At 42.8% G+C, this 26,650-nt stretch overlaps 1 protein-coding gene across 5 annotated transcripts in view; it reads right to left on the reverse strand.

Annotated features, from left to right (window-relative positions):
* The window catches only part of LOC136867235 (uncharacterized), a 93,754-nt gene that overhangs the window by 35,656 nt on the left and 31,448 nt on the right, over window positions 1-26,650 (reverse strand). Inside the window, exon 1 of one of the 5 annotated variants that reach the window (XM_067144374.2) lies at window positions 15,393-15,559. The exons of the other annotated variants lie outside the window; for them this stretch is intronic. Coding sequence (XP_067000475.2) covers window positions 15,393-15,449 — 57 coding nt within the window. The 5' untranslated portion in view covers window positions 15,450-15,559. Of the gene's footprint in view, window positions 1-15,392; window positions 15,560-26,650 lie in introns of those variants that run through there. 5 annotated transcript variants of the gene reach the window in all.

Here is a 26,650-nt window from a genome sequence, read left to right on the forward strand (position 1 = left end):
TTAAATTTAACTTGCAATAGATTTTCCTCTATCTTGCCACATCATCGAGGAAGAAGAATCAACAAGTTTAGAACTCAATTCTTGGAAAAGCTGGCACGTGTCCAGGCGATGTAACCGCAGCTACTGTGTTCGGAGCTGAGTAATTCAAACTGGTCACCGCCTATATTTTCAAAGGAGCGTCATGTTGCCATGGATACTGTGTGAAAGGACTAATAGAAGAACAGTTGATATCATCGTTGGGACCCATCAACTTTAATATCTGGAGTAGGAAGAGACGTGTCACCTGATTGGACCGTGTTTTGACCATTAATTAGGGCCAGTAAAGCTTACTTAAGGGCGTGTTGGAGCTCTTGGCATTCTATCTCGTATTTCGCTTTAGGTCTGATAACTTGTCTTATGGTTGTTGTACCATAGTGGACTAGTGTGATAGTTTATCACTTCTACATTCATTACTTCGTTACCACGACGTGGTACTTAGGAATTTCTGAATGATGGGTGTATAGCCACACTCATCAGGAAGTACGAACAGCTCTGTATTAGACTAGTTTGTACTAGTCTAAGACAATAGGTAGCATTAAACTTGATAGAAATGAAACTTCGGTGCACATTTTCAGTAAAGTTGGAAGGATTGTTGATTGAGTATCCTCTCCACATAACCCAAGGAGGTTTTTCTAACTATGATTTAAGGCTCATCTCCAATATATGGGATAGAGCATAATAGGGAGTGTTAGTGTCGAAGCCATCTTCCAATTAGTGGTCGGTGCACTTGGCAAGGCAGGAATGGTACTTGGCGGCAGATGGAAAGACCTCAAAGACGACCGGCAGTTTTCCGGCTACAAGGACGGAGGCGTTCTCAGGACAAGCAGAAGAAGACTACATGGTGAGCAAGCGAGTTAAAAATATTGCAAGTTTTCGCGAAGTAGAGTCATTCAATTTTTTGTTAAATTCATTTCCTATTTTAAATTCAGTTCTCGTCAAACAGTCGTCATTTATATTCAATATAATAAATAGTATTTTCCTAGTTCACTTTAATCAGTCTGCCTGAATTAGCCTTTTGATTCATATTCTACTGCTTAATGATTAGTGCACTATCACCCCATCCCTGGGATGAGAGTCCGTCCGAGCTTTATTATCAATTTGTTTTTAGGTCAAACTTAAAGACTGGCGCCCTTAGCTTGGATAGTTTCATTTCTCGTGCAATTGTTCTCTAAGAGGGGTACGTCACAATACTATTGATTTTCTGTAAACTCCGTGGACCGTACGTGAATCGTCCCTTCATTATAAACAACTATCGTTATGTTGTTAATTTACCTTACTCTTCACATGACGGAGAAATTTACTATTTTCTGCGGTATCATGCTCTGCATTGAGTGACCGACAGACCGACAACGAACCTACAGGTTACCATGGCAATGTCTGACTGCTTGCCAGCAAGGAAGTAACGTATTACCATTTTCCTCATGCTTTTAAATTCGTGGTTGTTCCTTGGGTAGAAGGCAAGAGGCGTCAATCGGCCTATCTACAGGATATTGGCGGAATATCGTTGGAGGTTATAACCGCCCTCGAATAGATTAATAACACCATTAGTCATCTTATCTGTTTACCTAAGAATCACTGTGCCTAAATTTCTCCTCTGTTACCGCTTTATTATATCCATAACTCACACCAGCATAATTTATTGAGGGGAATCTGATTTTCCAATACATTCACTTGGCATTTACATATTTTTCGTTATCCGGCTGTCCTCAGTTATAATACATTTTCTATTAATTTCAACTTTCTTAACTGTATTATTTTCTACCTTAATTACTCCGTATGTACGCGAGTGCTAGAATCTACTGGATATATTCCCACCAAACTTCATATTTCGAATCCACCTGTCCTTGGGTAGGTTTTAGGTCGAATATTGTTTCTAAATCCCTGAACTGACTGGGGGTTTATACGAAACCGAAACCGTGATTTTACACTCCCGCAAAATATACACAACCAAACTTAATGGAAATCTACCTGCCTTAATGGAAATTAATTTCTAAACTTTTTCTCATGTGCATCATTTCGATACGAGGATTAAGAAGAGATTAACGGACCGTTTTCCGGTACAAGTCCCATCGGACTTAACTTAAGAGCGGGTGCGTGTAAAGCGTATTACTTACAACTTGGAAACTACTGAAGATATTCGAACCAAACTTTATATTTAGCATCCACCTGTCCAAAGGTAGGTTTTAAAGGTCAATAACATTTCATGGTCCCGGAATGGACTGGTGGTTTATAGGGATCCGAAATGGTGATTTTACTCTTCCACAATATACACAGTACAAGATCAACCTGACTGGAAATCGACCAAATGTGATGGAATTCCATCTCCGAAACTTTTTTCATGTGCCTTTTTTCGTCAGGAGGATTGATAAGGGAGATATCGTGAATGGTCAGGTTTGCAGGTTAAGTCTAGAGGACATAGCCCATAAGGTATTGTACGTGGAGCAGATTCGTTATCTATCTATATAAATACAATCGTAACGACTGTGTGCCTCTACATCGACTATTTTGGCGAAATTTTTGCACAACTACCCGTTTAAGGGGTAATAATGACCATCTGCATATTCTTTTGGTTTAGTTTCCTGAAAGTCCTAATTTTTACCATCCTCGCCCAAAATCTAGATTGCGGCATAATCTGCCAGACGAAAAAGAAAATTGAAATTTGACAAAATTATACGTTTTAGCCTGTAACGGACAGAAAATTTCCAAGATCTTTAAATTTTTCACTTTTTATCCCCGAAGAATATCGAAATATGGAGGCAATTTTAATGATGGTGCAGACCTTCGGGAAGTCCTATCACATAATGGATTGCATAATCTCCGTTCAATTTGGAATGATCTACAACCTTGAACATATGACTTTGTCGTATCTGTATCTCTTACGTTAGATTTTTTCTTTTAATTGATAAGTAAATTTGGACTTTTCACATGCATAATTCATACTTTCAATCCCTTATAGAAAATATAGAACCATCAAACTCCTCACGAAAATTGGCCCACCCAGTAGCCATATGTGAGCCAAATGCTATCTATTTAGCTGTCACATAATTATCCGAAAAGTAATGCAATGTGAGATAATCTTACAAATACTTTACCCTGTTCAACGTTTCTAACTCAACTGGACCCAAGAATACTGTAGATAAGATATCATAGGACCAGCCACTTAGGCTACTAAATCCGGCGTTTTATGGTACAATCCTTTGTCGATATGACGTACGTTTAGCAGCAGTTAATCTGTAAATGAAGGTCTCCAATATTGTAAACACGCATATACTTTCGTATGTCGATCTATATATATTCACTGATTTCGATTGGTAGCGATCGAGAAAGGGTGTGTCTGGTATTTTAATCAGTACTCCCCACACCGACTGACTGGCAGTAGGAATGGGGTCCTTCAACTGCTGTGTAACTGGCATTATTAAGGAAGCCTACCATTATGAGTAGTTCACTTATCGATTTGACTTGCAGAAGGCAAGGGAGCATGCAGTTTTGTTTAAAACTCTCCTACCCGATTGTGTTTGGCAGTAGGCAAGGGTGCCCGCCATTATAAATAAATGTCCTCATCTAAAATGTGACTGGCATTGGGTATAGTGGCCTGCTATTTTGATGGAAACTCACCAACCTGGGGCCTGACAATAACTGCACAACTCAATTTCGACTGATAGTAGGGTAGTTGCCTGTCATAATAGAAATTCCTCAACTGTTATCTGTCTGGAAGTAGGAAAGGGAGGCTGCCATTGTAACGAAAACTTCCCAAATCGATTGGGACCACGCAGTAGGCAATGGGGCCTGCAATTATAATGTAAACTTCCCAACTCGATTGTGAATAGCAGCAGGCAAGTGATCCTGTCGTATCACAAATCCGTAACAAACACTTTACATTGGAAACAACGTATGGGGACCTCCCCATGCTGTTTCTCGGATAACGCTAAGAGACGTGCAATTTTAAAACAATCTTATTTACTGCATGTACAGTATTTACTTCGATATTTGAATATAATGCAGAATACCGTAGCGAAGCACTGGTACATTTGCGAGTTAATAATAAAATGACATCCGTCTTTGCAACAGGCTGTTCAAGAGATTCGTGCCGACAAATGCAAATCATAGCATGGCATCTTTCACAGATCTTGAAATGATTTGAGTTCATATAGTAAAGATTTATTTTATATAAATCCTTTAACTAGTACACTTCAGTTTTCATAACCGAATATATGGTCAAACGTACGGTACTAGTCATGCATGCATTTAATTTGCTCTCTTGCTCCATAGTTCTGGTAGATCATTTTGGATCTCTAAGACTTGCAATAATATCCATGCTGTGAGATATTTCATCAATACGTTTCTTCAGGAATAATGAGTGTCAAATAGGAAGTAGTTTGTGTTCCGGTAGTTTTTAGAAAGTGAAGATACTTTGGACTGGCGCAAGTGATATTTAACACAGTGAAATTTCCGCGTGAAATTAACGCGACAACATAGTAGTCTCTTGTTCGGACAATTTTGTTTAGCCTGTCGAGCTCAAAAAGCTTCCCATTTGACAGACAGTGATCCTGCTCCGTTTCGGAGATGGCTCGAAACTAGTGGAGGATTTCCATTGTTTTGTGGAACTAAATCGCAAGTCTGCTGTTGGGATTTCATGCCGTGTTCTACAAGCATTCGATTGATACGAACTGAACAAGTTGGCTGCACAGTTTGGGTCGTTTAACTATAGACATTCTTCCAGGGAGATTGTGGGTTCGAACCTCACCATCGGCAGCCCTCAAGATGTTTTTCAATGGCTTCCCATCTTCACATCAGGAAAATGCTAAGGCTGTACCTTGATCAAGGTCAAGGCCGCTTTCTTCCCAGTCCGAGCCCTTTCCTCTACCATCGTCACTGAAAACCATTTTAAATGTGTGCAACGTTAAACCACTAGTAAAAGAAAAAAAAGAACACACTGATGGGCCCCAGCCCAAAGGCCTGCAGATAAGGAAGTAACGCATGGTCAAGGTAACTATTCTCTCGGCAGTTCTGTTTTCTAGACAGGACCCGCTATCTCACCATTAAATAACACCCCAGTTCTCACGTAGTCTGAATGAACCTCACACTAGCCCTCAGTTCCAGGAAACATTCATCGACCAGACTGGGAACTGAATCCAGAGCCTCGGCGGTAGAAGGTAGCCTAACTACTCCTAGACCGCGGAGTCTGTCTAAACCACAAGCAAGAAACAAAGACATGTAGGCCCAAAATAGGGTTCAGAAATTCGTTAAGAAATGTTCACCCTTTTCTCACTATCATCGGGCGTAGATGACCTAGTTTTACTCCCTTTCAGGTTCACAACAGTGTGTGTTCACGAAGTTATGTAGAGCCAAGTAGTAGTAAAATAACTTTCATGTCATTGCACAGAAGTGCGGAAAATGTTTTGTCCCAAGTTTTTAAAAAATGCTAGGTGACCGCCTGGAATATTGTAATATCTATCTTTAAAAATTGCCTTTCATTGATACATAAGTTCTCTGAAATGCTACTGGAATATGCTCAAAATTTACAGAAAAGGGAATCACAAAAATATTTAATTCAGGCGACATTTCTTCAATATTTCTAAACCATTGTCGAGTTGTTTAAGGACTCCAAAGTGAATATCACAATCGGATAAGTTACATGGTTCTAGGGATGGAAATTGAGAATCTTCCTCCTGCGATTGTTTTTCGACCTATAGAAGTTCCATCTTAAGAGCACAATTTCTGTTCCAAATAGCACCGATCAAAACATTTGTGCCTGGCAAATAAACTTTTCATCCTGGATTGGAAACTTAGGATTTTTAGGACAAACATGGGGCACTGGGTGCCCCAAAGCCTATTTCAAATGACAATTTGAGTGAAGCATTCTGCTGTATTACAACTGAAATACACCAACACTTATGGGGTTACTACTTACCGAACATACACGAGATATTTTTAAGTCCTATTTTCAACAATAATGAAGTCTAAATCTGTATAGATATCTCCGTTATATCGTTGGCCAGCTTCATGTTTAGCCCGCTGTGCAATTATTTCCTTTCTGGTGAAATGAGCTATATATGAAAATGAAAATCCACAGCCTTGTTTCCAGTCATTCGATCGGGTCAGGAATGGAATGAAGCCCCACCTAGCGGCGAGGATAGGAAATGTGCCGGCTGCCCAAGCCTGTCTCACTAGGTCTACGGTAATGATTAATGAATGACAGATGAAGTGATATTGGAGTGTGTTGCTGGAATAAAATGACAGGGAAAACCGGAGTACCCGGAGAAAATCCTGTCCCGCCTCCACCATGTCCAGCATAAATCTCACATGGAGTGACCGGGATTTGAACCACAGAACCCAGCGGTGAGAGGCCGGCGCGTTGCCTCCTGAGCCGCGGAAGGAAATGAGCTATGTAAACAATCCCAAAGCATCGAATGTTTTCACGAGCTTGACGTGCCCTTTAGGATCGGGTCCAATGAACACAATGACACGCCTTTATGTTCTTCCACCTTTCATATGAGGCTTGAATGACCATCGAAGACTCTCTCCTTTCATTTAATATGCACCTGGAACATACTTGCAATCCTATTCCTCTCATTCCTCAGTCGGAAGTGAGTTATGTTACCGAGCAAGTGGCCGTGCGGTTAGGGTCGCGCGGCTGTCAGCTTGCAATCTGGAGATGTGGGTTCGAACCCCACTGTAAACAGCCCTGAAGATGATTTTTCGTGGTGTCTCCATTCTCACACCAAGCAATCAAGACCACGGCCGCTTCCTATCCACTCATAGCCCTTTCCGATCTGATCGTCGCCATAAGACCTATCTGTGCCTGTGCGACGTAAAGCGAGTGGCCAAAAAAATGTGCGTGATGTTCGATCTACACTCTTCCCTTGGTCCGACTTCATTAGTTCGTCTCGAATTCAATCATCTTTCCCAGCAATAAAAGTATTTTCCAGTCATTATCAACCCATAAGTTGTGAAGGAGTCACAGAAAAGAAATCCATTATGTTCCTTGCTGGAGGAACAATGACAGTTTTACAAAAATAAAATATTTGGAAGAATAACGCTAACGTAAATTCAAACATAAGATGCTACATGCCCCTAAGCTACCACAGAGCACAAAATCGAAGTCCTGAACGCTAACAAATTGTTGTAATCAAATGCCGACTCCCTCCGAAGAATCGTCACGTTATATGGCGTTCATAGATAAAATGATAGCGAAGAGAAATTTCTCTGGGGCACTGTATGCCCCATGTTTCCATCCCAGGTTAAATCAATTAATGGTCTGTAATATTAGCTAAGAAGGCAAGGTCAGCAATCCGGCCCGTGCATTCGTGCATCACCTCAGCCGCAGCGACAGAATAGTGGGAGTCAGAATCAAGACTCCCTAGCCCTCAAACGCCGAATTGGTATGGTTACCATATTTTTGGACGTCAGAGGAAACTATCGTAAATGCAAAACTGAGCTTTTTATCGTATGCGACTTGTTTTGGTCGTGTCTTATGGGTATGTTTTGCAGGAATGAAGATAAGCTATGCGATATTATCGTATGTGCTAGGAGAAACCAGCGATAAACAATGATAAATGATCATACAACTGTTCAGCCTTACGCCGTCCACCTCACTCCTTGTATTTTCTCTTACAATAGTTTATCATTGTCAGAACTGTCGATTCGACCTACCTGAAAGGTAGCAAAATATGCGCCTCAACAGCTTTCTTATCTCCTGTAAAGTTAGTGAAGTGTCCCCGATTAGGGTTGCCATGTTTGAGATTTCAACAAGGGACAGGTAATGTCGACACGACATAACGGCATTTGTTCAAGGAAACCCGGAGATATAAAGTAATGTACTAGGTATAATTAGTACACTAACTTTATCACGGCATTTTTCCGTTTCATTTTCTACATAAAAAGTTTAAAACCCGTATCTTTCTACATTTTAGCCCTTTTTCAATAACGCTGAATCTGCCTTAATCGCACTTTATAAAAACGCTGGTATGAAATCTTACTCTCACCCCACCACAACACAAACTGCCAGCTTAGAACAGTTTCTGCTATAAGAATTTGAAAATGAAATAACGCAGGGTTTCGTTAATTGTTACATTGACAGACCAAATGCATCTGTCTCTCTCCCGCGAGTCCCTCGTTTGGGCTCGGCGTAGGCGGTTCGCTCGCCTACTGCACGTTTCGATTAAAATTGCTAGATGAAGAATAATTAACTGAAATGTATGATCCGTAAATGCTACTGTAAATAAATTTTAACCATGGCAGAAGTAACTTGTTTATATGTAGGGCGGTAAAGGGCAGTCCCTGTGCTCTCAAAACGGGACAGTACTTCATACCATCAAACACCGGAAATTCTGTGTAACACGAGACACTTGGCAACCTTACTTGAGATAGTTTTCCTCTGACGTTCATATTTGAAAATTAAAACACTGGGGTTTACCATACTGTAATGTTTAAAAACTGTGGGGGTGGGGGGGAAATTCATATCCAATGGTTTATTTCACATTACTCACCGGCTTGGACTGTTTAGCCAATCCGCTTTAGAGACAATTTCGGGAAGAAGCAAGGCAATTTCTACATCAACAATAAGGAAAATTATATATATATATTTTCATGTTTTACAATAGGTCTACAATTAACGATTTTACATTTTCAAAATGAAAATACTTTGCTCGCCCGTCCACTGAAAATTTAAAAGAGAAACTATTCTCCCTACAGCTGCGTTATGTGCAGGCATGGCAAAATAGTGCTGTATACCACTCTTAATTCAACACAATCGGCAAATACTTCGCATCACAGCCTACACGGTTGCTAGGCAACATTTCGTCACACATTTAGTACAGCTAATTTCATGGCGCAAATGTTCAGATGACCTCTACCCATAAGACATTAATTCCAAAAGCTTCAACTTAAATACAAACAAGAACTGAGTGGCTCCTGGTGTTGTCAACTTTAAACCAGCGAGACGGGCGTATATAAAATTAAAAAATGGCAACTTATAATCCTGCATAGTGAACATTTTTGCAACAATTTGTTATGCACTGGAATTGGACCGCTTCCATGTTTAATAATAATAATAATAATAATAATAATAATAATAATAATAATAATAATAATAATAATAATAATAATAATGTCGATGAGGAACTGCTAGTGATAAGGGCAACACTAATATCAAATCCAAAGTAAAATTCCAAGGATGTGTCTCTGAACCCTTTGAGATCAAGACAAGGCGTTCGACAGGGAGATGGCATGTCACCTCTTTTATTCAACTGCGTACTTGAGAAGGTAGTACAGGAGTAGCGAAAGACGTTGAAAGAAAGAAACCTTTACAAACCCGTAAGGCTTGGGAAAAGAAAAACGGAGTGGAAATAGATTGCTTAGCGTTCGCTAATGATATAGCCCTGATGACAGAAAACTTCGAAAGTGCAACAGAACAGATCAATGTGTTGAAGGAAGTAGCAGAACAAACAGGTTTACAAATTTCCTTTCAAAAGACAGAAGTAATGTCGAATATCAAAGATGATACGGCACAACTAAACACCAAATATGGAACGATAAACCGTGTTAGTAAATTTAAATACCTTGGGGAATGGATTCAGCAAAATGGACTTGACAAAGAGGACATAGCAGCAAGAATCAAGAAAATGGAAGTCAGTCTCCAAACCACCCGCAACATATAACAAAAAGTGCTTTTCCCTGAACACAAAAATTCTTCACTACAACACTGTCATCAAACTAGTATCGCTGTATGCATCTTAATGATGCCTTATCCTGACCGAGAAATGTTTGCTTGCGGATGTAGAGAGGAAAGAAAGATCCTCCACACCACACTTGGCCCAAACTACAAAAATGGTGTCTACATTAGAAAATCCAGGCAAGAAGTATACTCTAAGATAGAGAAGATCACGGACACAATGCGTAAAGGCAGAGTTCGCTTCTACGGTCATATACGACGGATCGACTCTCGATGGACGAAACGTATCTTCAGTACATTTGACTCAAAACAAAAAACGGCAATGCTATGGTATTTTAATGTCAATAAAGATCTTAAAGAACTGGGCCTACAAGCAGAAGATGCACAAGACCGAAATCTTTTCATACCAGTCATCGAGACTTTTGGGACTTTCCGGGATGAAAAACGGGCGACTGGTGCTAAATGGACAGAAGAACGTCGTGCTAAACACAGTGAGCTAATGAAGACGATGTGGATAAAGCGAATAATGAACAAATACCAGAATGTAAAGTGAGCCTTATCGTGGTCCCTAGTTGGCCGATTAGCGAAGTTGAACGAATGAATGAATAATCAGTACCAGCTTTCTATAAATAAATGGCACTGTTTTGAGGTCGTGGCTCGTGTTAAAAAAATTAAAAAATAGGGCTTTATAATCAACAGCAGTCAAAGCGTCCCGTATTTCCATGCCCGTCATCCGGTCATACTACGCTAGAGAACACTTATGATAAATATACCCCAATTTATATCAATGAAATAGAATAAAATAGAAAGTGTTAAGACTTAGAAGGCTAGATGACCGTAGGCAGTTTGATTCCATGTATTGACTGCCAGGGATCAAATAAATTAAAATTATAAATATATTAATTTGATGGTAGACGAAAAACAGGGGAATCTAACAAAAAGGAACGAAGGTTGGGGGAAGGGTCTCAAAAACGAGTTGTCCCCGGTAAAAGCAGGTAATATGGTAACCCTAGCCTTAAGGTACAGTCTCAGCATTTGCCTTGTCTGAAATGGTAAATCATAGAAAATCTTTAGGACTGCCGGAAGTGAGGTTCGAGTCAATCATCTTCGTTCCGAAGTCCGAAATTGAAGGAGTTTCATCTAAAACAATTGAAGCTGGTCTCTGAACAGACTGTTAGAAGTGCCAAGATCGTGGCAATCACTCATGCTAACGACAGAGCTATGAAAGTATTGTTTCAAAAGTTTTTTTTATCTAAAGGAAACATTTCCTCACTTTTTTTTTTTTTTTGCTAGGGGCTTTACGTCGCACCGACACAGATAGGTCTTATGGCGACGATGGGATAGGAAAGGCCCAGGAGTTGGAAGGAAGCGGCCGTGGCCTTAATTAAGGTACAGCCCCAGCATTTGCCTGGTGTGAAAATGGGAAACCACGGAAAACCATTTTCAGGGCTGCCGATAGTGGGATTCGAACCTACTATCTCCCGGATGCAAGCTCACAGCCGCGCGCCTCTACACGCACGGCCAACTCGCCCGGTTTTCCTCACTTTTAGTAAGTCCACCAGGATACTTCCTGATGTTAGGGAGTATAAGACCATAGCAAGGGACGAGGCATACAATTCTGAATGCCGGTTGTTTCGTACAAGAGTCTGCTCAGTTTGTGTGTCAGGAGATGTACAGTCTCAGAAAGGCAATGAGCGCACAGTATTCACAGCGTTCCACGCACGTACACTTTTTACAGGAACAATTGAACCTGTGTGTTGGTTTGTACGTACACGGACGAAAGTATTCGTACAGTAAAACATCTTAGAAACAGTAAGCGGTATATAACTCAATATTTCGTGTAAATACTCAATTTCTCTTGGGTAACATGTGATATTTCCCGTCGTAACCACATGTCGGCCACAAGTTCAAGACCGTATTTGTGTGTGAAAACTATAAATGTTTACTTCACAACATCCACTTCTTCTAAGACATAAGTATTCGTACACTTGGCTGTGGCTGTGAACAAGAGAATAACTGATGAACTAGTTTCCCACCACACTCAGTTTCTCAGGTGTCCGACTGTGTGGCCCTTAAGGTACAGCCCCAGCATTTTCTTGGTATGAAAATGGGAAACCACAGAAAACCATCTTCAGGGCTGCCGACAATGAGGTGCGAACCCACTCTTTCCGGATGCAACTCATAGCTGCGCGCCCCTAATCGTACGGCCAACTCGTCCGGTGACTGCATGTTAGATGAGCAGTATTGAGTGACTGGTGGGATACAAGTGGTTCAAATGGGTCGCAAAGGAAAGAAAACTACAGTGGAAATGAGGCGGCCGATTACCTCATTAAGTCGCATAGGGAAATCGTGTTCTCAAATTGTTAATGTAGCTCGACTGTGCAGAGTATAATTAAACGATTCATAGAAGCGAACTTGCTAATAAAGAGTTGCTCACCTATAAAAGCTGACCGACAGGGAAACAAGCCAGGTAATAAATGATTAGGAGGGAATCTAAATGTACGTCTAGTGCTATACGTGCTTATGGTAGGGAACATTTCGGAAAGCAAGCGACACCCCATACAGGGTGCAGAGCTAGGGTACCCACAAAGAAGCCCTGTATACGCAAGAATCCGAAGAGCAGATTAAAGTTCACGAAATCTTATGTAGAAAAGGACCTCTGTTTCTGAAACAGTGGTGATTTTTCGGACGAAAGTAAATTCAACCTGTTTTGTAAAGATGGCCGTGTTTTGGTTTGGAGGATGCCCAATACTGCTCTTGACATCTAGAATCTTGAAGCTACTTTGAAGCATGGTGGAGGTGGTGTGATGGTCTTGCTGCGTCTGGTGTGTGGGAGCTAGTTTACATAAAGGGAACTATGGGAACATTAGCTTATTTCCGTATTCTGAAAGAAAATTTCAAGAGTGTAGATAAACTAGGTTTAGGAAGAGATCACTACTTTCAGCACGAAAACTATATCAAACATACAGCAGAGATTTTCCGACCTGGGTGCTTTAAAATGTACCCCACACCCTGAACACTCCAGAACATCCCCCGACGTGAACTGGAAAGAAGAGTACAAAATGCTACCTCTAGTAAATTTCAGCGAAAAGAATTTATTCGAAGAGAATGGCATAATATTTGAGTAGAGACAACTGGAAATCTGTTGCACAACATGAGCAAGAGTCTGAGGGAAGTGATTCACAGATAAGTTAGGGATACGGAGTGCTGAGTGACAATTCACCATTGCTTTCCGATCAAGACTTAATGTTACGTAGTGTACGAATAATTTTTTTCGGCTTAAAACTCTTATTGAAATACTTTTTTTTCTATGAAGAAATTTAAAATTACTGTGTTCATACATTAAAGTGATTAGTTATCTTTATATCAGAAGTATTCGTTCTTGTTTGTAAAGTGAGTTCCACAAATAAATACTTGTGTTATTCCTAGTAGCTGTATGAATACTTGCGACCATGTCTGTACACTGGACGTAAATTATACTTTGATAATTAAAACGAAGTCTGATAATGTATTAAATGAGATGGCATACTGCGCTCATGCATGCACTCATTCGTTTTTGAGTGCTTATACATTACTTTTCATCTTGTAAGTTCAGACTACAAGCCTCGGTGAATGAACAAAATTCCTCCAGAATTCTCCATTTATAACAAGTGCCATGACCACTTCTGCTGCAGCACCTTTTTTTGAAATAGTTAACTATACCCCATGTCTCCGTCCGCTTATCTTCACAGGAAAAATCATCCAATCATCACTAATCTGAATTTAGTGCTGTCGCCCAGTTAACTATCGATTGCTTATGTAGTCTTTTCTTAAAATAATTATTTCGAAAAAAATTGAAATTTATCCAACATCTCCCTTGGTAAATTATTCCAGTCCTTAATTCCTCTTCCCATAAACGAATATTTGCCCCAATTTGTCCTCCATCGGACTCATAAGTGAACTATCGTACATTCGCTTCGCACGACCACACTACCATGACATGTTAACACACGACTTCGGCCAACGTTAATTCCTACGTTAGCATTTAAGGCTTAACTACGAAATACCTTTATATCACTATCTCTGCCTCCTTGTACCATAAACAATTTTCGTTACTTTCCTATCACAGTAAAGCATAAAACAACTGTACGCCTATCCATCAGATTTCACTCTCGAACTGTAAAATTTGTCAAAAAACAAAGCCATTTAACGGTAACTTCATTTCTTACAAAACACCGCTGATCACAACAGATCTTCCTGTACTATATTTGCTGCACCTTGATTCCTGTTAGTTGCTGTACGTCGCACCGACACAGGTCTTATGGCGACGATGGGATAGGAAAGGGCTAGGAGTGGGAAGCGGCCGTGGCCTTAATTACGGTACAGCTCCGGCATTTGCCTGGTATGAAAATGGAAGATCACGGAAAACCATCTTCAGGGCTGCCGACAGTGCGGTTCGAACCCGCTATCTCCCGTATGCAAGCTCACAGCTGCGCGGCCCTAACCGCACGGCCAACTCGCCCGGTGCACCTTGATTCCCTTTCCCTCACTACAGTCAAGTACTCGAAATGGTCCACCACCTCAATTTAATGGTAATCTTCAGCCTTCCCCCCCCCCCCCCCACCCAACATCATTTACGGTCTCATTAATAGGCTGCTTAATTGTTCTGGTCTTATCCATCACGAAAGTAAACGCTTATCCACAATCAAACACGGCCGTTGGGGCCGATGACCTAGATAATAGGCCCCTTTAGCAAAAAGCATCACTAATTTTTTAGAATTCGAATGTTTCAAGTTGATGCAGGTATTCGGTGAGCTCAATAGAAAGGTTAGTTTATTAAAAACTACCTAATTTATGATATTTTGTTAAGGAAGCCAACTTTTTAGCGTCGACACGTAATATAGAATTTGCAGCTTTTCAGTTTGTTGAGATGTTAGAACACTATAATATAAATTACTTGTAAAAACTGCTTAACAGACAAAAGCTTATACATTTTACTTTTGTGATATTGTTCGATCTTCAAAGGAACGGTATAGGCCTAATCAGATTAATTCAGAAATGTCATTCGTGCCATTTGAAATATTGTGCACTAGCGAAATATTGGCCCTGAAAAATTAAAACATTTGCAGTCTATAGCTAAAATTGTAACTCCTGTGTTGCTTCGGATAGAGGAGCATGAGCTAGTGTAACAGCTTGAGTCAGTTCAGATTTTGGGATGAGTGAAATGGGCCAAAACAGAGGCTGGAACGATAACAGATTTTTGCGTAAACTACAGTGAACACAGTCCTTACTAGCCAATGAAACTACTTACTTATCCTACGAGGAATGTAATGTTAATGCAAAGGATTTAACACACCTCTTCGTATAAATTCTCCATGCGGAGGCTCAAAAGTTCAACAAGTAAACTAAACTAGAATTATACCATGATTACCAAACAGATATAGAGCCCATTTTGCTAAACATCTCGAATGTACTATTCTACGCTGATTTTCTTCGAACAGATCATGTGTTCTCTTTACGCGTGAGAACACTTCGGCCAAGTATTTTGAAATGGTTTCGATGTGAGAGTTTTATAAACTGTACACCAGCATTTATAAAATAAAACGAAGAAATATTACTTGAATTCGTAGACAAATCTAAAGTAATTTACTAACGGAAAACAAAAACTGGACTAGTAATTCTAATGCGACAGAGAACTCACCAATTCTATTATCCCAACAAATGTAGTGGCCGTAGTCATGCCGTTCAAATTAGCCATACTGACTACAGTAGAAGCCAACACAGCCGCTCGGGAGACTTTAACTGATACTACAGTACTTATTTCGACTACGGTCTCCTTCGTAAAACTATACACCTGTTGTGTTACGTTCCAACCTAGGGTAAGGCACCACTGTGCTCATAAAGTTGAAGAATGCTCTACGTCACAGGAGCATGCGCAGGAGTATTCATTCTACAAAAGCACTTCGTACGTCAGTGTCTTAGCAGGTAAACGCGGGTCATTCGTAATTGTGTTTTCGGGAGGGAAGGAATGAAAGTTAAAAGAAGTCCTAGTTACTATCTGTAGATAAACGAGGTATTCAACAGAATCATGTGTTGGTTCTGGAGCCTAGTATCAAAATATTACAGACCGAGAAATATTAGCAGCGTGCTTCGGTCGTGTAGCTGTTAGCTTGCATTTGGAAATTGGTGGTTTCGAAGCTCACTATCAGCACCCCTAAAGATGATTTTCTGTGGTATCCCATTTTTCACACCAGTTAAATGCTGGAACTGTTCCTTAATTAAGGCCCGGATCGCTTTCTTTCCTGTTCTATCGTCGTCCAAAATCCTTGTCTGATTTGTTGTGAAGTCAAACCACCAGCAATAATAAATATTGTGTTTAATTTATAACCATTCACATTGCTTTGTACTCTATTTGTATAACGTGATAAATGTTTAGTTTGCCTCTGTAGTATAGTGGTTAGTGTGATTAGCTGCCATCCCCGGAAGCCCGGGTTCGATTTCCGGCTTGCCACGAAATGTGAAAAGTTGTACGAGGGCTGAAACGGGGCCCACTCAGCCTCGGGAGGTCAACTGAGTAGAGGTGGATTCGATTCAGATCTCAGCCATCCTCGAAGTGTTTTTTCGTGGTTTCCCACTTCTCCTCCAGGCGAATACCGAGATGATATTTATCTTAAAGCCACGGCCGCTTCCTTCTCTCTTCCTTGACCAACCCTTCCAATCTTCCCATCCCTCCACAAGGCCCGTGTTCAGCTTAGTAGGTGAGGCCGCTTGGGCATGGCACTGGTCCTTCTTTGTTGTATCCCTCAACCCAAAGTCTCACGCTCCAGGATATTGCCCTTGAGGCGGTAGAGGTGGGATTCCTCCCTGAGCCCGAGGGAAAACCAACCCTGGAGGGCAAACGGATTAAGAAAGAAAGAAAAAGAAAGAAAGAAAGAAAGAAAGAAAGAAAGAAATATGTTTATCTTCAGAGCTGATAGCTTTCTCTAGAACAGAGTTTGAAACTTTGCTTTAGCCTCCCGTAAAATGACCTTTTCATAAGTTGCATTCACGTATGTGTAATGGATCAGTCTACTTGTGGTGGTGGTGGTGGTGGTGATTACTGTTTTAAGAGGAAGTATAACTAGGCAAACGTCCTCTCAGGCTACTGGCTGGGATACTGTATGTGGTGTATTCGGATCTAGAACTTCATTCTTTGAAAATTATAACAGCTATTAATTTTTGGAATACTTTACTTTTTTATTCCCAGATTTAACGTCACGGAGCGAGTTGGCCCTGCGGTTAGAATCGCGCAGCTGCGAACTTGCATCCAGGAGATAGTGGGTTCGAACCCCACTGTGGCAAGCCCTGGAAATGGTTTTCCATAGTTTCTCCTAGTCTTTTCCTATCCCATCATCGCCAAGACTTATCTGTCGGTGCCACGTAAATCAAATTGGAAAAAAAAAAGTAAACATACAGATTTTCCAGATAATAATGGCTTGTGGTCTCCGGAGAGACCTGGTGCAGGTCTTTTGATCTGACGTCTGTAGGCAACCTGCGCGTCATAATGATGATGAAGATAACACATACGCCCAGTCCCCGTGCCATGGGAGTTAACCAATGATGGTTAAAATTCCCAACCCTGCCGGGAATCGAACCCGGGACCCCTGTGAGCAAAGGCCAGCACGCTAACAATTTAGCCATGGAGCCGGACAGGTTTTCCAGATGTTATGGTGGGAATGGACTAGGTCTGGGAAGGTATCTGCCGTGGGATTTCTTTCTTAATCCGTTTACCCTCCAGGGTTGGTTTTTTCTCTCGGACTCAGGGAGGGATCCCACCTCTACCGCCTCAAAGGCAGTGTCCTGGAGCGTAACACTTGGGGTCGGGGGTTACAACTGGGAAGGAGGACCAGTAACTCGCCCAGTTGGCTTCATCTGCTATGCTGAACAGGGGCCTTGTGGGGGAAGGGATATTTAAAAGGGATAGACAAGGAGGAGGGAAGGAAGTGGCCATGGCCGTAAGTTAGGTACCATCCAGGCATTTGCATGGAGGAGTGGATAAAACCACGGAAAACCACTTCGAGGATGGCTGAGGTGGGAATAGAACCCCCTCTACTCAGTTGAACTCCCGAGGCTGAGTGGACCACGTTCCAGCCCTCGTACCACGCAGATACGGGAATCGAACCCGGGCCTCCGGGCATGGTGGCTACTCACACTAACTACGACACCAGAGAGGCGGATGGTTTCATCTTACAGACCTGCTTCTATTTTCAATACGGTAGTGACAAAACACTAACCAAAACCGTTATGGTTCCCAGTTTATAACACAGCCACTCCTTTTTAAATATATTTTTTACAACTTGCTTTACGTCTCACGGACTCAGACAGCTCTTATGGCGACGATGAGATAGTAAAGGGGACTAGGAGTGGGAAGGATGCAGCCGTGGCCCTAAATAAGGTACGGCTCCAGCATTTGCCTGCTGTAGAAATGGGAAACCAGGGAAAGCCGTCTTCAGGTTTGGCGACAGTGGGTTTTCAGTCAATGAATACATCTGCATTTGGGGCAGTCGCCCAGGTGGCAGATTCCCTGTCTGTTGTTTTCCTAGCCTTTTCTTAAATGATTTCAAAGAAATTGGAAATTTATTGAACATCATCCTTGGTAAGTTATTCCAATCACTAACTCCCCTTCCTGTAAATAAATATTCGCCCCAATTTGTCCTCTTGAATTCCAACTTTTTTCATATTGTGATCTTTTCTACTTTTAAAGACGTCACTCAAACTTATCCGTACCGGGCGAGTTGGCCGTGCGCTTAGGAGCGCGCAGCTGTGAGCTCGGATCCGGGAGATAGTGGGTTCGAATCCCACAGTCGGCAGCCCTGAAGATGTTTTTCCGTGGTTTCCCATTTTCACACCACGCAAATGCTGGGGCTGTACCTTAATTAAGGCCACACCGAGCACGATAGCTGCAGTCGCTTAAGTGTGGCCAGTATCCAGTAATCGGGAGGTAGTGGGTTCGAATCCCACTGTCGGCAGCCCTGAAGAGGGTTTTCCGTGGATTCCCATTTTCACACCTCGGGGCTGTACCTTAATTAAGGCCACGGCCTCTTCCTTCCACTTCCTAGACCTTTCCTATCCCGTCGTCACCATAAGACCTATCTGTGTCGGTGCGACGTAAAGCAAATACAAAAAAAAATTAAGGCCACGGCCGCGTCCTTCCTATTCCTAGGCCTTTCCTGTCTCATCGTCGCCATAAGACCCAACTGTGTCGGTGCGACGTAAATAAATAGCAAAAAAAACTTATCCGTCTACTAATGTCATTCCACGCCATCTCTCCGCTGACAGCTCGGAACATACCACTTAGTCGAGCAGCTCGTCTTCTTTCTCTCAGTTCTTCCCAGTCCAAACTTTGCAACATTTTTGTAACGCTACACTTTTGTCGGAAATCCCCCAGAATAAATCGAGCTGCCTTTCTTTGGAATTTTTCCAGTTCTTGAATCAAGTAATCCTGGTGAGGGTCCCATACACTGAAACCATACTCTAGTTGAGGGTCTTACCAGAGACTTATACGCCCTCTCCTTTACATCCTTACTACAACCCCTGAACACTCTTATAACAATGTGTAGAGATCTGTACCTATTCACAATCCCATTTATGTGATTACCCCAATGAAGATCTTTCCTTATATTAACACCTAGATACTTACAATGATCCCCAAAAGGAATTTTCACCCCATCTACGCAGTAATTAAAACTGAGAGGACTTTTCATATTTCTGAAACTCACAACCTGACTTTTAACCCCGTTTATCAACATACCATTGCCTGCTGTCCATCCCACAACACCGAGCGAGTTGGCCGTGCGGACAGAGGGGCGCGGCCGCGAGCTTGCATCCGAGAGACAGTGGGTTCGAATCCCACTGTCGGCAGCCCTGAAGATGTTTTTCCGTGGTTTCCCATTTTCACACCAGGCAAATGCCGGGGCTGTATCTTAATTAAGGCCACGGCCGCTTCCTTCTTCTTCCTAGGCCTTGCCTATCCCATCGTCGCCATAAGACATATCTGTGTCGGTGCGACGTAAAGCAAGTAACAAAAAAAGAAGCTTACAACTTGATTTTTACCCTGTTTACCATCAAACAATTGTATACCGTCCGTCTCACGAGATTGTCGAGATTTTTTTTTTTTTTTTGCCCCAAATCACAACTTGTATCTAAATATAATTAACCCATTTTGTCCCACTGTACCGATAATGGAACATACCAATAGACTAAGCCTTTGTATTTTCAACAATTGTTAACTTGGTGGCTATGAAAATATTAAGATGGTGCATATATCGGCGTCCGCCTCTGTGGTGTAGTGATTAGTGTGATTAGCTGCCAACCCCGGAGGGCCGGGTTCGATTCCGGCTCTGCCACGAAATTTGGAAAGTGGTACGAGGGCTGGAACGGGATCCACTCAGCCTCGGGAGGTCAACTGAGTAGAGGTGGGTTCGATTCACACCTCAGCCATCCTCGAAGTGGTTTTCCGTGGTTTCCCACTTCTCCTACAGGCAAATGCTGGGATGGTAGCTAACTTAAGGCCACGACCGCTTCCTTCCCTCTTCCTTGTCTATCCCTTCAATCTTCCCATCCCCCAGCAAGGCCCCTGTTCAGCATAGCAGGTGAGGCCGCCTGGGCGAAGTAATGGCATCCTCCCCAGTTGTAACCCCCGACCCAGAGTCTGAAGCTCCAGGACACTGCCCTTGAGGCGGTAGAGGTGGGATCCCTCGCTGAGTCCGAGGGAAAAACCGACTCTGGAGGGTAAGCAGATTAAGAAGAAGATATATACCGGATTAACACCTTACACAGTTTTTTGATTGAATATATTTCCTTGATAAGCCAGTGAGAATAAAACGCAAAGAAAAAGTAAAATATAAGACGTCGGCGCGCCTCGAACCGGAGACGCCTGTATAGAATTCGAAGATACCGACCACTACACCGGCGGCGCTACAGGTACGCACGGTCATACTGCCAGCAGGTATTGCGGTTGTGTAGTTTAAAGGGTCATTTTCTCATAAGATAAGGGCCTATGGCATAAACCCTCAGACACGTACGTATATGTTTATTTTTGACGAAGATCAACCTTCTGAAATTTGAAATTGATGACTCCCACAGCTGTGGACTCACCTTGTAAACTGGGGCTGCTGGCTCGACGCACATTCTAAACAAGTTCTGTAACACACTTTTTTTTTCGTGGACGAGTTATTATTATTATTATTATTATTATTATTATTATTATTATTATTATTATTATTATTATTATTATTATTATTAAATTCGGCTTCTGACTAGTTATAAATTAAATAATTGAATAAATAGTCTGCCTCTGTGGTGTAGTGGTTAGTGTAATTAGCTGCCATTCCCGGAGGCCCGGGTTCAATTCCTGGCTCTGCCACGAAATTTGAAAAGTGGTACGAGGGCTGGAACGGGGTCCACTCAGCCTCGGGAGGTCAACTGAGTAGAGGCGGGTTCGATTCCCACCTCAGCTATCCTAGAAGTGGTTTTCCGTGGTTTCCCACTTCTCCTCGAGGCAAATGCCGGGATGGTACCTAACTTAAGGCCACGGCCGCTTCCTTCCCTCTTCCTTGTCTGTCCCTTCCAATCTTCCCTACCGGGCGAGTTGGCCGTGCGCGTAGAGGCGCGCGACTGTGAGCTTGCATCCGGGAGATAGTAGGTTCGAATCCCACTATCGGCAGCCCTGAAAATGGTTTTCCGTGGTTTCCCATTTTCACACCAGGCAAATGCTGGGGCTGTAGCTTAATTAAGGCCACGGCCGCTTCCTTCCAACTCCTAGGCCTTTCCTATCCCATCGTCGCTATAAGACCTATCTGTGTCGGCGCGACGTAAAGCCTCTAGCAAAAAAAAAATCTTCCCATCCCCCACCAAGGCCCCTGTTCAGCATAGCAGGTGAGGGCGCCTGGGCGAGGTACTGGTCATCTCCCCAGTTGTATCCTCCGACCCAATGTCTCATGCTCCAGGACACTGCCCTCGAGGCGGTGGAGGTGGGATCCCTCACTGAGTCCGAGGGAAAAACCGACCCTGGAGGGTAAGCAGATTAAGAAAGAAAGAAAAATAAATGAAGCGGTTTATTTTTCAACGAGTGTCTGATTTTAATGTGCATCCAGTACATAGTTTTAGTAGAGTCGCGAATATAGTGAAAGTTTATATTATATAAATTCCCTAGCAGCGGTTCTGAGAGAGGGGGCCGTAACATTAATATGGTGTCTAGTGGTTGTCGATCTTGATCGATCATTGAGCTAGTTGGTGATTCTGGCAGCACACCAGTCTGCTGAGTGGTCCGCAGTGGGCGGGTCAGCACACAGCACATAAAAGCTTTACTTCCCTCTCTCCCTCTCTTCTCTCGAAATAATACAGCTCTTGTTATTGTTTTTATTGTCGAGGGTCATCAGTTTGGAACCAAGAGCGCTCTTAGAAACGACTTCCGGTCACTCAAGGAAATGAATGATGTACGCGCTGCGCTGCAGCAGTAGCGAACCTAGCGCGCTCTTACAAGCCACTTCCGAACCCCATCACAGCTACTTTAATTTTTCTTTCTTGTTACTTCAAAATTCTTCGTTCTTGTTTTACTTATTTGGATGTTACAAAGTAGGCGCCACTCGACAACGGCTGGTCATCTTAATGGACAAGATACAAAAAGTGCGTGTGTAGGGAAAAGAACGGAGAATTCATAGTTTTACTTTTTGAAGAGATTTCTTTGTAGGATTTGAAACATAAATGGTTTGTAATGTTTGCTTCTACTAAGATCGGCGGTAGCTGAAAGGGTGTTACAATTTAGATACTTTCTTTCTTTCTTTCTTTCTTAATCTGTTTACCGTCCAGGGTTGGTTTTTACCTCGGACTTAGCGAGGAATCCCACCTCTACCGCGTCAAGGGCAGTGTCCTGAAGCGTGAGACTTTGGGTCGGGTATACAACTGGGTAGGAGGACCAGTACCATGCCCAGGCGGCTTCACCTGCTAAGCTGAACAGGGGCCTTGTGGGGTATTGGAAGATTGGAAGGGATAGTCAAGGAAGAGAGAAGGATTCGGCCGTGGCCTTAAGATAAGTACCATCCCGGTATTCGTCTGGAGGAGAAGTGGGAAACCACGGAAAACCACTTCGAGAATGGCTGAGGTGGGAATCGAACACCCTCTACTCAGTTGACCTCCCGAGGCTGATTGGACCCCGTTCCAGTCCCCGTACTTTTAAAATTTAGTGGCAGAGGCGAGAATAGAATCCGGGCCTCCGGGGGTGGCAGCTAATCACACTAACCACTACACCAGAGAGGCAATCGAAAAATTAATTTAACTAATATAAATATTTTTATTTTCGTCCCATGTGTTCTCTGGAGTCTTTTAGCAACCCTGACATGTTTTTAGTTGTGACTGGTGGTTTAAGGCTGGATGCTTATCCTGATACCACTAGATTGTTCAAGTAAAAAAACCAAGTCCGCGGACTTCTCTAGGATTCCAACTTTAGCCGTCTAGATAGAAAGCCGGCAGATAATTCATTATCCTACACATGTCCGTACAAGTTCTACTATCCAAAAACCAAACCAAACCCCATGGCTCAACAGCCCCGAAGGGCCTTGGCCTATCAAGTGACCGCTGCTCAGCCCGAAGGCCTGCAGATGACGAGGTGTCGTGTGGTCAGCACGACGAATCCTCACGTCCGTTATTCTTGGTTCTCTAGACCAGGGCCGTCATCTCACCGTCAGATGGCTCCTCAATTGTAATAACGTAGGCGGAGTGGACCTCGAACCAGCCCTCAGATCAAGCTAAAAATCCCTGACCTGGCCGGAAATCGAACCCGGGACCCCGGATAAGAGGCAGGCACGCTACTCCTACACTGCGGGGCCGGCACAAGTTCTACTATCAATCATTTTAAACACTATCAGCTATAACAAACATTCGAATGCTGAAATGTTACGAGTAAAGGAAATTGATCGTTTCAAGGTACTTTTATGCATCAGTAGCATGAGACGGCATGATTGTTGTGACAGCCGCTGGCTTCTCACCGAAACGCTCGTAGTTCGAATCCCAGCCAATGTAGGTGGGATTCTTGAAATGAAAAAATGAAATGGCGTACGGCTTTTAGTGTCAGGAGGGCCTGAGGACAAGTTCGGCTCGCCAGATGCAGGTCTTTTCATTTGACACCCGTAAGTGACTAGCGCTTTGTGATGAGAATGAAATGTTGATGAAGACTACGCATACACCCAGTCCCCGTGCCAGCGGAATTAACCAATTGTGGTTAAAATTCCCAACGCTGCCGGGATTCGAATCCGGAACTCCTGTGACCGAAAGTCAGCACGCTAACCATTTAGCCATGGAGAAGGGCATTCTTGAAATGAATTGTCACTTTTCTGAGTTTCGGATTCTGTGTAAACTGCAGATCGCGTTGCTATACTCACATTATCAACAGTCATATAAAACTATTACTACCTCCTAATGAGCCATCCTCTAGCGAAAGTTGACACGATCTTGAGTTTGAATGCGGTACATGACATAGTGCTCAACTTGTACCACTTCACCATGAGGCCTTTCACCCACAAAGTTCGTTGTGTGCCAGGTCACCCACGTCATTATATCCTTCCTTGTATGACAACTTGCAGGATTTTGTAGGTTACTTGGAATTTCGCATTATATGGCCGAAATATATATACAATTGGCTTTACGTCGCGCAGGCATTTACCTGGTGTGAAAATGGGAAACCACGGAAAACCACGTTCAGGGCAGCCGACAGTGAGGTTCGAACCCACTATCCCCCAAATGCAAGCTCACAGCTGCGCGTCCCTTTTTGACGGTCAACATAATTTAAATTTTCTTTCCCAGTCGACCCAAAACCTCGGAATTCCGAATTCTGTGCTTCCATGCAATGCGGAACATCTTTCTATTAACCACATTTCGAATGCAGAGAGCCCGAGTAAGTGCCCATCCTTCCGTTTTATATAATAACGTTGGTAAGACGTAGGCGAGGACCAAATGGAGCCTAAGGTTCGATTGTAGGCTGTGGTTGCTGAGCAATTGATTAATCTGCTTGATGATGTTTCTGGCACGTTCGATGGAGACGCGTATGTCAGGGCTGTAGTCCCAATGCTGGTTGAGGCAACATCGTAGGTACTGGTAGTGTTTGACCTTAGGTGGTGGAAATGATTATTGTTTTAAGAGGAAGTACAACTAGGCAACCATCCTCTATTAAGACTAATCAGAGGGAATAATGAAAGGGGTCCGACACTTCAAAAAATGAAGTTATCGACCAAAGAAAGGCAAAGGCGTAAAATTGAAATACTACCTGGGCCTCGAGAGTGAGCTGCGAGCTTACTGATGACCATGAACTGTGTTTTCTTAATGAATAGCTTCAACTTGTTGCTGCTGGTAGCCTGTTACCAACACGGTGTCATATGCATAACGAAGATTGCTCAGTCGCATCCCGTTGATACATTTGTTTACGATAAATGGTTCTACCAGCACTTCTGCGAGGATAGCCTCTGAGTAAATGTCGAAGAGTTGTCAGCCTGGTCAAAGACCATGGCGGATATCCATTCTTCTGATAGGGTTTCCTCAAGCTGGACTGCTTCTTTCTGACCCCAGTGCAAGTTGGTAATGCGATGTCTCTGGTGCCAAGCTTGATATCCTGCAGACTCTCCATTTTACTCGCGTGACGGGCCATGTCGAATATCTTTTCGTAGTCTACGAAACATGGATAGACGTTCGTGTTCACTTCTAAGCAGCACTGAACAAGCACTGCTTAGACAGAGAAGAGCATCTCTAGTCCCAGCACCATCCCTGAATCCGAAGGCTGTCCCAGTTATCACATCTTCGCATTTAGCGTGGATCATGGTGTGAATAATATTCATAAATATCTTCAGGATGTGCCTCTTTGGACTGTGTTCTCAGAATCGTCTGTAACTTGTCTTTTTGGAAAGAGTTATAATATGGCTCTGAGCCAATATTCTGGGATCATTCCGGTCAGGTTTTGTTGAAGAGTTCTGTAAGAATATTGATTCCTTCGCCGTCCAGGAGTTTGTGGAGCTCTGCATGTACTTCATCATGATCAGGAGCTTTGCCATTCTTCTTTTGGCAGGACACCTCGTCCTTCAAATGGCGGGACCTGTGTTCGCCTCTTTCACACCATACCCTTCTGGTCTATCATCACTGAAGAGTTCGTCGATGTATGACTAGCAGACCCTGAGCTTTTCAGTGATGTCAGTCATGTCGTGGTTGATTATGTTCACCAGAACATGACTGCCACTCTTCTAATTTGACCCAAGTTAATACTTTATTTTTGTGCACACTATATGCATCGTTCTTTAGCTGCAGGAGTTCTGATTATTTGCATTTATATGTCATACATTCTTGTTTTTAGCCACAATCTCCGTCTTAATAACCTTGGGCAGTAGGTTGTATTTTTGCATCTCTCGAGATTCCCCTTCTGCCGCTCATCCATAATTTCCAGTATCATGTCGGTCAGCCACGGTTACTTCTTGATATTTTCTTTAAAAATGAAGCGTTATTTCTCTCTATCTATCAGAATCCGCTTCACTTCTGTCCATAAGACTCGTATACATCTATCAAAAACATTTTGTCGAAATCTTCGGACAGAAAGTGTTAAATACTCCTCCGAATCGTTTCATCCTTGATCCTGCTAACGTTTGCCCTTGCAGATCTCGTAGTCATCCGAATTTCCTTGAATCCCGGTTAGATGCATGCCTGCACAGAGTTAGGGTGGAGTACGATGTCCGCTCCAGGGTAACCTTCAACCACTTTGGAGTCGTTGCGGATGTGCTGGTTGATCAGAATGAAATCAGTCTGGTTTCGGACGATATGTTCGGCGGTATCCCGAGGTGACATCCAGGTGTGGAGTCACCTGGCTGGTAGATTGAACCAAGTACTCAGCACAAAGAGATGTTCTTCCTGGCTGAACTGCACCAGCCTGTTGCTCCTCTCGTTTCT

Source organism: Anabrus simplex, chromosome 3 (assembly GCF_040414725.1).
Source record: "Anabrus simplex isolate iqAnaSimp1 chromosome 3, ASM4041472v1, whole genome shotgun sequence".
Classification (NCBI taxonomy): domain Eukaryota; kingdom Metazoa; phylum Arthropoda; class Insecta; order Orthoptera; family Tettigoniidae; genus Anabrus; species Anabrus simplex.